This window comes from Loxodonta africana, chromosome 17 (assembly GCF_030014295.1).
Source record: "Loxodonta africana isolate mLoxAfr1 chromosome 17, mLoxAfr1.hap2, whole genome shotgun sequence".
Classification (NCBI taxonomy): domain Eukaryota; kingdom Metazoa; phylum Chordata; class Mammalia; order Proboscidea; family Elephantidae; genus Loxodonta; species Loxodonta africana.
Genome location: NC_087358.1, coordinates 60,000,007 through 60,014,685, shown reverse-complemented (window position 1 = coordinate 60,014,685; position 14,679 = coordinate 60,000,007). Strand labels below are relative to the sequence as shown.

At 37.9% G+C, this 14,679-nt stretch overlaps 1 protein-coding gene across 4 annotated transcripts in view; it reads left to right on the top strand.

The window, feature by feature from the left end:
* VWA8 (von Willebrand factor A domain containing 8) overlaps positions 1-14,679 on the top strand; it is a 473,608-nt gene that overhangs the window by 311,216 nt on the left and 147,713 nt on the right. For 3 of the 4 annotated variants that reach the window (XR_010318190.1, XM_064270072.1, XM_064270073.1), the window contains exons 33-36: positions 217-326; positions 1,340-1,494; positions 8,642-8,837; positions 14,294-14,389. Coding sequence is in view for 3 of the 4 variants with exons in the window: in XM_064270072.1 (XP_064126142.1) it covers positions 217-326; positions 1,340-1,494; positions 8,642-8,837; positions 14,294-14,389 (557 nt within the window). In the remaining variant the exon portion in view is untranslated. The remainder of the gene's footprint in view (positions 1-216; positions 327-1,339; positions 1,495-8,641; positions 8,838-14,293; positions 14,390-14,679) is intronic. The other variant, XM_003412602.4, reaches the window with a different exon arrangement.

The following is a 14,679-nucleotide window of genomic DNA, read 5'->3' as shown; positions in this document are numbered from 1 at the left end:
TTCACACGTATTCCTGCGTTGTTAGCATACACTGCTTTTTATATACAGCGCTGAGAAGTTGTTTGCTGCTTCATGAAGAAACTCTGAAACAGAAAATTCTACTCAGAATATAAAAATGAGACTTTGGGGGGAAGAAAAACTGTGATTAGTCTAGCCTCACAAATATTAGAAAAAGGGAAGCTTTTCACTTACCTTAGGTGTTCCATCTGTTTACAGGAAATACCTCTTAACTAAGCCTGCGCACATCGAATCTGAGGACAGTGGGGTTTGCCAGTTGCATGTGTTGCAGGAGGAGCCCGCTAGCACAGGGTTTGGAGTCACACAAGGTAAATACTGTGTTCTCTGCGCCGTTGGCTGTGTGGGTGTATGCTTTTAAACACACCATCCCCTATTCCTCTGATCACCATAGCATCAGCTTTTGTTAAGTTTATACTAAAAGAAAAAGCTTAGTCACCACCTTAACCAAAACCAAACCAAACCAAACCCATTGCTATCGAGTCAATTCTGACTCATAGCAACCCTATAGGACAGAGTAGAACTACCCCATAGGGCTTCCAAGCAGTGGCTGGTAGATTTGAACTGCTCACCTTTTCGTTAGCAGCTGTAGCTCTTAACCACTGCACCACCAGGGCTCCAGGCAGCACTTTAGCAGTAGTAAATACAAATCTACCATCATTCAAATCATCATTTTGAAACTCACTCCTGTAATCTCTGTCTTTGGTTTTTTTCAGCTGACAAATCACAGTTTTTATATACATTTAGATTCCATGTTAGTACAGTTTTCTTTTCTTTTTATATATTTAATTCATCACCATTTTAGGGAATGAACAGTACTTAGGAAAATAATCTAAAACATACCATTGCCAACACCAGGTTGAGTGAGTTTCACATCTCTTCTGCGGGGTGCTATTAATGATAATATTTGTTGCTAATAAAATTTTGAATTCCGTAAATACTTGGAATCTCTTTGGGATGATGCCTTTGATTGTAAAAACTGAGTTTTCTCAGATGAAAGCCCGGGATGGAGTACTCAATAAGCAAGATACGCATGGGCTTGCTTACTATAGTGCACAGTTTCACCTGCTTTGGAAAAAAACAGGTGAAATTGTGCACTACAGATAAGTAAGTAAGCACAAGTAAGCCTGTGCATACCTTGTTTACTGGTTAATCCACCCCAGATGAAAGCCCATGAAAGTAATTTGAAGTGTTTTTTTGTTTTTTTGCTTTTTAAACCTGGGGTTTTTCTCTTTGAGTTGGTGAGAATTAAAACTTGCAAAAAATTAATTCCTGGGGCATTTTAGGAGCATATGGTGTCCAATGCTTGTCTGACACTTTTCAGAAACAGAGCTCTGCGTGCCTCATAAAGTCTCAAGTGATCAACTTTCATCGGAAAATCTAAGTTCAGCTGTGGGACAAAAGATTGCCTCTCCTAATCGAATCCTCTCAGATGAGAATAGTTACGCTACAATAGTTGTTGGCTTCCCAGATCTCCTGGTAAGTACCAGTTTTTTTAATTTCTGAATAAATGTTTCTTCCCATCAATTTGACCTATAATCTACCTGTTTGCCAGGTAAAAATGTAGTAATTTTTTTTTGTAAACATTCAGATCAAGTCTGCATTCCAAGTCAGTCATAAAAAGAAATACTTCCTACCTATATAGTGTCATTATGGAAACCCTGGTGGTGTAGTGGTTAAGAGCTACAGCTGCTAACCAAAAGGTCAGCAGTTTGAATCTACCAGGCACTCCTCGGAAACCCTACGGGGCAGTTCTACTCTGTGCTATAGGGTCTCTATGAGTCGGAATTGACTCAACGGTAATGGCTTTAGTTTCATTACTTTTTTTTAAATGAACATTTAAAGTGTAGTGTAATTATATCATTTAATAAGAGAAAAGTAGTATTCACCATACCTAGGAGTTCCTGTGACACAGTTAAATGATTCACCTGCTGATGGTGATTCTACATCATGTTGTCTTAGTGTGAGCTCATGTAATCTGTCAGGGGAACAATTTGAAACTAATAATGTACCAAGTCTTCAAGAATTTTTTTGTTTACTTTGTTGGGGTGTCATTACTGTAGATTAAAAAATTCACTTTTCACTTGAGTTTTACTCTAATTTAGCATGTCTTTGCAGCATCCAGATTATACTAGAAATGGTGATAGTAGCAATAGAGTATTTCTCTCTTACGTGGCCCTTGTGCTGTTACCTGTAAAGGAAAGGCTATTTCCGATTGACATTGGATGCAACTAGGCACGTATTTCCTGATGGAGAAAATGGGAAATGAAGTTTAAGGTTATTTCAGTTCAAGTTACCATCTAATAACCTTAGATGTAACTCCCTGTGTTTTGATTAAACATTTAATTTTCATAATTTCCTTTATAGCTTTTAGATGGGATGATAAAATCATTAATGGATAAAAATATGGGGTCCGCCTCAAAATTTTAATGTAGTTAATGAACTGTGAGTACTTCAGAGCATGAGACATTAGAAATCCAGAACCCAGTGGGTAATATGTAGTTTAGGACTTTGCCATATGCTTTTCTAATTATCAAGTAAAAAGCAGTTGCTCTAGTATTATATTACTGGGAATGAGACGTGTTGGAGTACGATAGCTGCAGAAGCCTTGAGGGAGTGAAACGGATGTGTTTAATAGGCTTTCTACAATGCCTGCTCCTCAACAGAGAGAATACTGGAGCTGTTTTCCTGACGTTGAGCTACTGAAATAATTGATCTTCTGATCACTTTCTCCTGATTGAAGAAAGTAGTATAGAATATATGTTACTATAAAAGTTAGAAAGGAAAAGCTGAGTATAGGTCACCGGTTTGTATTAACCCTGTAGAAGTCCTTTATAACCTGTAAAAATAATGAGCTTACCTGATAAATTACAAACTATACCCCCCATGATTAGTACGGTACCTACCACACAGGAGACATTCGATGAATATTTGTTAAGTGAAGGATTAGAGCCAGATAGGCAGCCCTTTAGCATTTTATGATAGCAATCATATTTTTCAGGCCATAATGCAATAGTCAGGTACTGTGCTATTCTAAGCCCTTTCATATATTATAATTAAATTTTACAACAATTTTACAAGGTTTTACAGACGAAGAAACAGAAACTTACAGAGGTTATGTCCCCAAGGTCACAAAGATTATTGTGGGAGTTGGGATTTGAGCTCAAGCGTTACTGACCCTCAAACTTATATCTTTTCTATTATATCTTTCTGATTTTATGTGAATTTATTTTGGATTTTCATATTACTACCACTAAAGGGGTTGCTATACTTATTAACTTTTTTATAGAGGTATCAGAGGCACTTAAATTATTAAAAATTTCTTATCACTTCCTTAAGCTAATTCCCAATAACTACAAAAACGTACAGCAAATATTATCCTCAATAGTGAAACATTAAAAGCATTCCTTCTACTATTAGGAATAAAACAAGGATACTCGTTGTCATCATTTCTATTAAACACTATACTGAGTACCTTATATGATACGATAAGACAAGAACAAAGAAACTATAAGTATTAAAAAAAAGAAGAAGCAAGGATGATAAGATTGAAAACAGTATGAGAGAATTTAGTAAGAGAAATGTGGAAATCCTCCATAAGTTTGTTTCTTCTCTCCATTCTCCAACACTCAAGCACCCAAACAATTCCATGGTGATGGTGGCTAAAACAATTTTGATAAAGAAGAATAAAGTTAGAGGAATCACACTTCTCAATTTTAAGACTTATTATAAAGCTGTAGTAATCAAGGCAGTCTGGTATTGATGAAGGGAGAGACACATAGATCAATATAACAGAATAAACAGTCAGTAAATAGATGCACACAAATATAGCCAATTGACTTTTGACAAAGATACAAAAGCAATTCAGTGGTAAAGTGTAGTCTTTTCAATCAATTGTGTTGGAACAGTTGGACACCTATATGGGGGGTGACCCTATAGTCTCTGTATACTTTATAGAGAAATTAACTCAAAATGGATCATAGATATAAGACAATATTATAAAATTCATAAAACACAGGCAAAAACACTGATGATCCGGGAATAGGTAAATTTTTTAAACATGGTATCAAAGCACAATCTATAAAAGAAAAATTTGATCAGTTGCACTTCATCAAAATTCAAAACTTCAGCTCTGTAGAAGACTCTGTTAAGAGAATGGAAAAATAAGGTTCAGGCCGGGAGACAATATTTGCAAGTCATATAGCTGACAAAGAACTTATATCCAGAATACACAAATAATTCTCAAAACTCGACCATAAGAAAACAAATAACCCATTTTTTAAAAATGGATAAAAACTTGAACAGACACCTCACTGAAGAGATGTAACCTAACCTAAACCTAACCTGTTGTCGTGAGTCAATTCCGACTCATAATCAACCCTATAGGACAGAATAGAACTGCCTGTAGGGTTTCCAAGAAGCGCTGGTGAATTCAAACTGCTGACCTTTTGGTTGGCAGCTGTAGCTATTAACCACTGCATCACCACGGCTCCAAAAGAGGATAGAGGGATGGCAAATAAGTACATGAAAGGATATTCAACATCATTAGTCATTATGAAAATGCAAATTAAAACCACGATAGCTAAAATAAAAATTACTGACAATACCAAGTACTAGCAAGGATGCACTTTTAGGTATTTACCCTAGAGAAATGAAAACTTCTGTTCCCACAAAAATCTGTCTATGAATATTTATAGATGCTGTATTCATAATGGAATTTCCCAAATATCCTTCAACTGATGCATGGATAAGCAAACTGGTACATCCATACAGTGAAATACTACTCAACAGTTAAAAGGAACAAACTATTAACAGTCACGACAACTTGGATAAATTTCAAAGATGTTGTACTGAGTGACTGAGGACAATTTTACATGGTTACATACTGTCTGGTTCTATTTATTTGACATTTTCAAAAAGTGAAAGCAATAGTAGCGGAGCTTAGTGGCTGCCGTAGTTACAAGGAAAGGCACCAGGGCTCCTCATAGGTAGGGGTAGGGAGTGCTAATAAAGAGATAGCAGAAGGGGGTTATTTAGGGTGATGAAACTATTCTCTATCTCAATCATATTGATGGTTACCTGAATCTAAACATGTATTAAAATTCAGAACTACATATCCAGAAAGATTCAATTTTACTGTATGAACAATTTAAAAATTAAGAATTTAAAAGTCCATTGTGTTTCTAAATACCACTTTCAAACTTAGAAATCCGGTTATTTTTAATATGCCATTTACAATAGCAATGAAAATATAAAATGACTTAGAAATAAATCTACCAAAGTACATGTAGGACCCTTTTAGAGAGAAAATGGTAAAACCTAGTAATTGACATGAAAGAAATCCTAAATAAATGGAAAGACATTCCATGTTCATATGTAGGTAGATGTTCCTTTCTTCCCCAAATAGTTCTATGTATTTAATGTAATTCCAGTATTACTGCCCCAAAGTTTCTTTCTTTTTTTTTTTTTAATTTGACAAGCCAATTCTAAAATGTTTATGGAAGAACAAAGGGCAAAAAATAATCAAGACATTCCTGAAGAAGAACCAGGCAAAAGTACTTGCCCTACTAAATTTCAACGCTTACTTATAAAGCTGCAGTAATTAAAACACTGTGGTAGTGGCCTGGGGCAGAGGAATACCCAGGGGAACAGAATGGAGTGTCTAGAAGCAGATGCATGAATATACGGAAACATGTTTTATGAAAGCGTTGCAAATCAATGGGCAAAGCTAAATGATATTGGGACAATTAGCTCTCCGTATGAGAAAAGGGAGAATATGGAGAGCTAATTGTCTCAATACCATTAAGAAATTCCTTTCTTAAATAAGACCTCCCCCGCAAATATACTAACCATAAACAAAAAGTTTAATAAATTTGGCTACATTAAAATTAAGAACTTCTAAATCTCAAAGATACCACAGAGTGAAAAGACAAGTCGTAAACTAGGATATTCGCAACTCATAAAACAAAGGATTATTACCCAGTATATATAAATAAGTTCTATAAATCAGTGAGAAGAAAAAACAATCAAATTATTTAAAAGAGGCCAAATATATAAACATGTATCTCACACAGGGGAAAACAGAAATGCCAAATAAACTTAAGATGTTCAACCCTGGTAAGCATGAAGTTGAGTGGGGAAAAAAAAAAACAAGTCCCACATGAATAGACATAACCAAAGAGAGGGGGGGACCCATTGCCATCAAGTCAATTCAGACTCATAGGGACCCTATAGGACAGAGTGGAACTGTCCCATAGGATTTCCAAGCCTGTAAATCTGTACAGAAGCAGACCACCACATCTTTCTCCGGCAGAGCAGCTGATGGGCTCAAACCACAGACCTTTTGGTTGGCAGTCGAGCACTTTAACCACTGCGCCACCAGGACTCCTTTTATAACCAAAGAAGAAATACAAATGGCCAAGGAGTGCATGAAAAGATATTCATCGTCATTAGCCTGTTTATACCTCATTGCTGTCAAGTCGATTCTGACTCATATCAACCCTATAGGATAGAGTAGAACTGCCGCATAAGGTTTCCAAGGCTGTAATCCTTATGGAAGCGTACTACGACATCTTTTCCCCCGCAGAGCAGCTGGTGAATTCGAACTGCCAACCTTTCAGTTAGCAGCCGAGCTTTTTTGTTTAACTCCATAATTAATTTTATTGTTGTTGTTGAGAAGATACACAGCAGGACATACACTAATTCAACAGTTTCTACACATACCATTGAGGACATTGATTACATTCTTCTAGTTGTGCAGCCATTCTCACCCTCCTTTTCCAAGTTTTTCCTCCCCCGTTAACATAAAGTCCCTGCTCCCTAAGTTTCCTATCTAATCTTTTGAGTTGCTGTTACCAGTTTGATCCTATATAAATAGAGCTTAAAAGAGCACAGTGTTTAAAGCAGCTGTGCCCTTAACCACTGTACTACCAGGGCTCCTTTTCTGTAGCCATTAAACCAAAAAAACAAACCCAGTGCTGTCGAGTCGATTCCTATAGGATGGAGTAGAACTGCCCCATAGAGTTTCCAAGGAGTGCCTGGCAGATTGGAACTGCTGACCCTTTGGTTAGCAGCCGTAACACTTAACCACTACACCACTAGGGTTTCCTCTTTAGCCATTAGGGAAATGCAAATCAAAACCACAATGAGGTAGTACTTCACACCCACTAAAATGGCTATGACTGAGAAAATAGAAAACAACAGGTGTTGGTGAGAAGGCAGAGAAATTGGAACCCTCATCCATTGCTGGTAGAATTGTGAAATGGTATGACCACTGTGGAAAACAGTTTGGTAGTTCCTCAAAAAATTAAACGTAGAATGACCATATGATCCAGCAATTCCATGCCTAGATATATACCCAAAAGAATTGAAAGCAGAAAAGCAAACAGATACTTTACACCAGTGTTCACTGCAGCGCTATTCACGATAGCCAAAAGTGTAAACAGCCTGAATGTTCATCGGCAAAAGAATGGATGAATAAGATATAGTACATATGTAAAAGGAAACCCTGGTGACATAGTGGTTAGGAGCTACAGCTGTTAACCAAAAGGTCAGCAGTTTGAATCCACCAGGCACTCCTTGGAAATCCTATGGGGCAGTTCTCTGTCCTATAGGGCTGCTATGAGTTGGAATCGACTCCCTGGCAATGGGTTTGGTTTTTTGGTTTATATACCTACAGTGGAATATTACTCAGCCATAAAGAGAAATTAAATCCTGATGCGTGCTACAACCTTAACAACATTATACTGAGTAAAATAAGTTAGTCACAAAGAGTTAAAAACTGTGATTCCCCTTATAGGAAATATCTAGGAAAAGCCAGTGTATAGAAACCAAAGTTTATTAGTGGTTACCAGGGTTGGGTAAGATGGAGGGGAAAAGGGGGACCCACTGCTTAGGGGATGCTGAGCTTCAGTTAAGCTTGATAGGAAAATCTGGAAATGGGTAATAGTAAAAGTTGAACAACACAATAAGCAATATCACTGAATTGTTCATGTGAAGAATGTTGAAAAGACAAATGATTTTGTACATATATATTTACCACAATTTTTAAAAAATTCTTTTTAAAAACAAGTCCTTAGAAGAAACATAAAATGTGATTCAATTTATAAGAAGTTGAAAAACTAGCAAAATTAAACTATATATCCCTTTGTGATAAATACATATGTGGTAAAATTTTAAAGTAAAGCATGGGAATAATTAACACAAAATTCCGGAAGAGTTAAGTCTAGGGGTGACAGAAGGAGATTCATTGGGCAGGGGCCTTGAGGGATTTCAGAAGGACTGGTAATGTTCTCTTCCTTATTCCACATAGTGGATGGATAGGTGTTCATTTTATTATTTTTAAACAAACCGTATTATATTCCCTCTTCTTGGTTATGATTTATTTCAAAATGAAAAAATTTAAGTTGTTTATTTTGAACTTGTCTGAAAATTGTGATTATTGGCAAGACCATTGTCTCCTGTATCAAATTCAAAAAGGTTAAGGAATAATTTGATTTGCTTATACCTGTGGAATGTAAGTTTACCATTGGTATCTTGCTTAAAAATCTGCATTGTAAAAGTTGTAGTGAATGTAGTATATAGAACTTCAGTGCTTTAATATCTCTCTCTCTCTTTTTTTTTCCAGTCACCCAATGAAGTTTATTCTTGGAAAAGACAGTCATCTCTGAGTAAACCAAGTGTCACTGATACAGGATTCTATAGAGGAAAGAGGAAAAGTGTTACTCCAAAACAGACAAATTGTGTGACTCTTTTAGATACTAATCAGATAGTCAGGATTTTGCCCCCAGGAGAAGTCCCTCTAAAAGATATCTACCCAAAAGGTAAGAAACTTATCAATTCCTGACTTACCAAGGTGGGTAAAGATAGTTTGCTTTTGGTACCAAAAAAAACAAACTTCCACTGAAAACACAATAAAATATTATTTAAAAATAAAATTTTCCCAGGGTCACCCAACCAGTGACCAGCAGAGACCGGATTTGCACCAAGGTCTTCCAATCACAAATCTAGAGCTATTCTTACTGAACCATACTGGTTTTCATCATAACAGACGTTGTTGTTTTTGTTAGGTGCTGTTGAGTTGGCTCCGACTTAGCAACCCTTTGTACCACAGAACCAAACACTGCCTAGTCCTGTGCCATTCTTATAGTCATTGTTAGGTCTGAGACCATTGTTGAGCCATCCATCTCGTTGAGGATCATCCTTTTTTCCGCTGACCGTGTACTTTACCAAGCATGATGTCCTTCTGCAGGGACTAATCCCTCCTGACAACATATCCAGTGTATTTAAGATGTGGTCTCGCCATCCTTGCTTCTAAGGAGCATTCTGGTTGTACTTCTTCCAAGACGGATTTGTTCATTCTTTCGACAGTCCGTCATATATTCAATATCCTTCAGCAACATCACAATTCAAAAGTGTCAAGTCTTCTTCGATCTTCTTTATTCATTGTTCAGCTTTCACATGCATGTGATGCAATTGAAAATACCATGGCTTGGGTCAGGCGCACCTTAGTCTTCCAGGTGACATCTTTGCTTTTCAACACTTTAAAGAGGTCCTTTGCAGCATATTTGCCCAATGCAATACATCTTTTGATCTCTTGACTGCTGCTTCTATGGCTGTTGATTGTGGATCCAAGTAAAATGAAATCGTTGACAACATCAATCTTTCCTCTGTTTATCATGATGTGGCTCATTGGTCCAGTTGTGAGGATTTTTGTTTTCTTTATGTTGAGGTGTAATCCATACCGAAGGCTGTGGTCTTTGATCTTCATCAGTAAATGCTTCAAGTCCTCTTCACTTTCAGCAAGCAAGGTTGTGTCATCTGCATAACACAGGTTGTTAATGAGTCTTCCTCCAATCCTGATGCCCTATTCTTCTTCATATAGTCCAGCTTCTTGGATTATTTGGTCAGCATACAGATTGAATAGGTATGGTGAAAGGATACAACCCTGACGCACACCTTTCCTGACTTTAAACCACTCAGTATCCCCCTGTTCTGTCCGAACAACTGCCTCTTGATCTATGTACAGGTTCCTCATGAACACAATTAAGAGTTCTGGGATTCCCATTATTCACAATGTTATCCATAATTTGTTATAATCTGCACAGTCGAATGCCTTGCATAGTCAATAAAACACAGGTAAACATCCTTCTGGTATTCTCTGCTTTCAGCCAAGATCCACCTGACATCAGCAATGATATCTCTGGTTCCACGTCCTCTTCTGAATCTGGCCTGAATTTCTGGCAGTTCTAATGGATGTACTGCTGCAGCCACTTTTGAATGATCTTTAACAAAATTTTGTGTGTGATATTAATGATATTGTTCAATAATTTCCACATTCGGTGGGATCACCTTTCTTGGGAATAGGCATAAATGTAGATCTCTTCCAATTGGTTGGCCAGGTAGCTATCTTCCAAATTTCTTGGCATAGACAAGTGAGCACTTCCAGCGCTGCATCTGTTTGCTGAAACATCTCAGTCGTACAGTCTGTTATACTGGGAAGGACAACGTAAAGAGGAATTGCTTTGCATTCATCATCAAAAAGAACATTTCAAGATCTATCCTGACGCACAGTGCTGTCAGTGATAGGATAATATCCATACGCCTACAAGGAAGACCAGTTAATACGACTGTTATTCAAATTTACACACCAACCACTAAGGCCAAAGATGAAAAAATTTAAGATTTTTACCAACTTCTGCAGTCTGAAGTTGATCAAACATGCAATCAGGATGTACTGATAATTACTGGTAATTGGAATGTGAAAGTTGGAAACGAAGAAGTTGGAAAATATGGCCTTGGTGATAGAAACAATGCCGGAGATCCCATGATAGAATTTTTCAAGACCAAGATTTCAATATTCTATGGGGAAAATATTAAACAACTCGGGAAGCATTATAATGGATACATTAGGAATAATTTTGATCATTGAGACGTTGATTATTATTTGCGTCATAGTGGTAGTAATATAGAGCCCTGGTGGTGCAGTGATTAGGTGGGCAGTTCGAATCCACCAGCATTTCCTTGGAAACCCTATGGGACGGTTCTACTCTGTCCTATAGGGTTGCTGTGAGTTGGAATTGACTCGATGGCAATGGGTTTGGGTTGTGGTTTTGTAGTAATATGGTATCCTGTTTTTATATTCAACGTATTGTGAACTTTATGAATAATAGTCTATTCTTAGGTTTAAGGAGCTCTGGTAGCACAATGGTTAAACATGCTAACCAAGAGGTCGGCAGTTCGAACCCACCAGCCACTCCATAGGAGAAAAAAAGACCCAGAGGTCTGCTCCCATGAAGATTACAGCCTAGGAAACTCTATGAGACAGTTCTCCAGTTTCCAAGGAGCGGCTCATGGATTGGAACTGCTGACCTTTTGGTTAGCAGCCGGGCTCTTACCCACCGTGCAACCAGGGCTCTTCAACATTCAAACAGGTTTGAAAAAATCCTAGTTGTATATAGTATTTAAAATGAGTTCCTTCCAACTAAAAAACCATGTAAAATAAATCATCATTTCCCTAAAATATTTTTTATTTATTCATTAACCAGACATTTAGTGGGCTTCCACTGTGCCCCAGGCGCTGTGTAAAATGCTGGGGATGTAGTGATAGAAAGCAGTCTCTTCTTCATGGAGCTTTCAGGCTGATAGAGGAGGCAGAGGAATAAACTGATAGTTGTAGTACAGTGTAATCAGTAAGCGCTATGATGGAGCCCTGGTGGTGCAGTGGTTAAGAGCTACAGCTGCTAACCAAAAGGCCAACAATTCGCATCTACCAACCGCTCCCTGGAAACCCTATGAGGCAGTTTTACTCTGTCCTGTAGGGTCGCTATGAGCTGGAATGAACTGAATAGCAACGGGTTTGGTTTGGGTTTTTTATGATATGTGACATGTAGACACAAAGGAGATGATTACAGCCCAGACTGGTGATTATGAGCTGATTCTTGAAAGATGAGTAGGAGTTAAATGAAAGAGTTGTACTAGGCAGAGGAAGCAGCATGTGAAAGGTACAGGGACTTGACAGAACATTCCAGCAATTATAAGAAGTTTTGTACCACAGCCTGGTGCACTTTCATCTACCCAGAAACGTGGGGGTCGTTCTGATACCTTCTTCTCCCTCATCCTCCGCATCTAATCCATCGTCAGTCACTGTGTCCTTTTGATAGTTGTGGTCTAACTGGCTCCAACTCATTACAACGTAGGGACAACAGAACCAAACGATGCCTAGTCCTGCACCATCTCCGTAATAGTTGGTGTGTTCAAGTCCATTGTTTTAGGTAATATATATTTTGAGTGTCTCCCAACCTAGTAGGTTCATCTTCCAGCACTGTATCAGACAGTATTCTGTTGTCATCCATACATAGGGTTTTCATTTTGACTAATTTTCGGAAGTAGCTTGCCAGGACTTTCTTCCAGACTAAGTCTGTCTTAGTCTGGAAGAGCTGCTAAAACCTGTCCACCATGGATGACCCTGCTGGTAGTTTAAATAATGATGGTGTAGCTTCCAGTGTTGTAGCAACACGCAAGCCACCTTAGTATGAGAAACTGAGATCTTTTGGTTAGCAGCTGATATATCTTGTATTACACCCACTTGTTTCCATTCTGTTGCCAACATCCTATCTAGGTCACCACCATCTTGCACTGAAATATTTCCGTAGCCTCCTGGCAGTTTTCCCTCTTCCGCTGTTGCCCATTCCTATCCTTTGCCCACACATCAGAAAGAGTGATATTTTTAAAGTAGATATTTGTTTTTATGAAGGCCCAATTTCCGTACAGTAAAATTCTCCCTTTTAGCATGTAGTTCTGTGAGTTTTGACAAAAATATGCAGCTGTGTAACTCCCACCACAATCAAGATACAGAACAGTTCCATTGCCCCCCAAAAGCTCCCCCATGCTCCTTTTGTGATCAATCCCTCTGCCTACCCCTAACCAACCACTAGTCTGATTTCTGGCCTTATAGAATTGCCTATCCACAGTGTCATGGAAATGGAATCATGCAGCATATAGTCTTTTGAATCTATTGTCTTTCACTTAACATACTGCATTTGGTATTCACTTATGTTGTTGTATGTACCAATAGTTTGTTCTGATTTCTTGCTGAGTTTTAGTATTCTGTTGTATGGGTGGACCACAGTTTGTTTATCTGCTCACAAGCTAATGCATATTTGAGTTGTTTCTAGATTGGGGCAATGATAAATAAGGCTCCTATGAACATTTGCATAGAGGTGTTTGAGGGAACATATGTTTTTGCTTCACTTGGGTAAATAACTAGGAGTAGCAGTTTTGGGGTCAAATAATAAACATATGCTTAACTTTATACGTAGCTGCCAAGCTGTTTTTCCAAACTGGTGATACTATTTTGCATTCCTGTCAATAGTGACTGAGAGTTCCAGTTGTTTTACTTCCTTATCAACAGGTAAATTGTCAGTTTTGTTGTTGTTGCTGTTTTTAGCCATTCTGATGGGTGTGTAGTCATATCTTATTGCAGTTTTGATTTGCATTTCCTTTGGTGCCTAATGATGTTGAGCATATTTTCATGTGCTTCTTTGCCATTCATTTATCTTCTTTAGTGAAATGCCTCTTCAGAATCTTTTGCCCATTTTTAAATTGGGTTGTTTGTTTTCGTATTAATTATTTTTGAGTGTTCTTTAGATACTCTAAATACAAGTACAGTATCAGACATATGCTTTTCAAACATTTTCTCCCAGTCTGTTGTTTTGTTTTGTTTTATGTCTTACTGCCTTAAAGGACAGAAGTTCTTAATTTTGAGGAAGGGTAAATCTCTATGTTTCCATCTAGAAGTTTCATAATTTCAGGCTTTATGTTCAGATATTTATGTTTATTATCTATTTTTGAGTTAATTTTTCTTTTTTGTATGGCACAAGGTATAGCTTGAGGCTCTTTTTTGTTTGCACCCTAGGGATATTCAGTTGTTTCAGCACCATTTGCAAAAAGACTGTACTTTTTCTTTGATTGCCTTTGGACCTCTGCCGAAAATCAATTGACTACATATATGTAGGTCTATTTCGGAGTTCTTTATTGTGTGCCATTGATATATGTGTCCATCCCTTTGCCAGTACTTACTCTCTTGATTATTTTATAACTTTATGCTTCATAGTAAGTGTCTTAGGCTGGATTTTCTAGAGAAACAAAACCAGTAACACATATAAATATATATAGAGAGAGATTTATATCAAGGAAATGGCTCACACGGTTGTAGAGGCTGGAATGTCCCACGTCTGTTGATCAGAATAGAGGCTTCTCCTGATTCATGTATCCACAGTGGCTGTGAACCCAAGATCGGCAGGTCAGAGAACAGGGCCCTTGGTCACAGGCTGCAAAGATCAACAAATCCCAAGATGGGCAGGCAAGACAACAGGTAAGCTGCTAGCTCAAGTCCCAAGAACCAGAGGTCAGACTAACCAAATCCAGTTGCAGGATTCAGAGTGAGCAAAAGCCCATGAGCCTTGCCAGAATGTTCACTTATATTCAATGCAGACCACATGCCCAAGGAAACACCCTTTCAACTGATAGGCTACCCACAGCAGATACCATCACAGAGGCAATCACATCATATCAGATCTCATCATGGAGGTGACCGCAACATCATACAACTGCCAAACCACTGAGAATCATGGCCCAGCCAAGTTGACACACAACCATAACCAT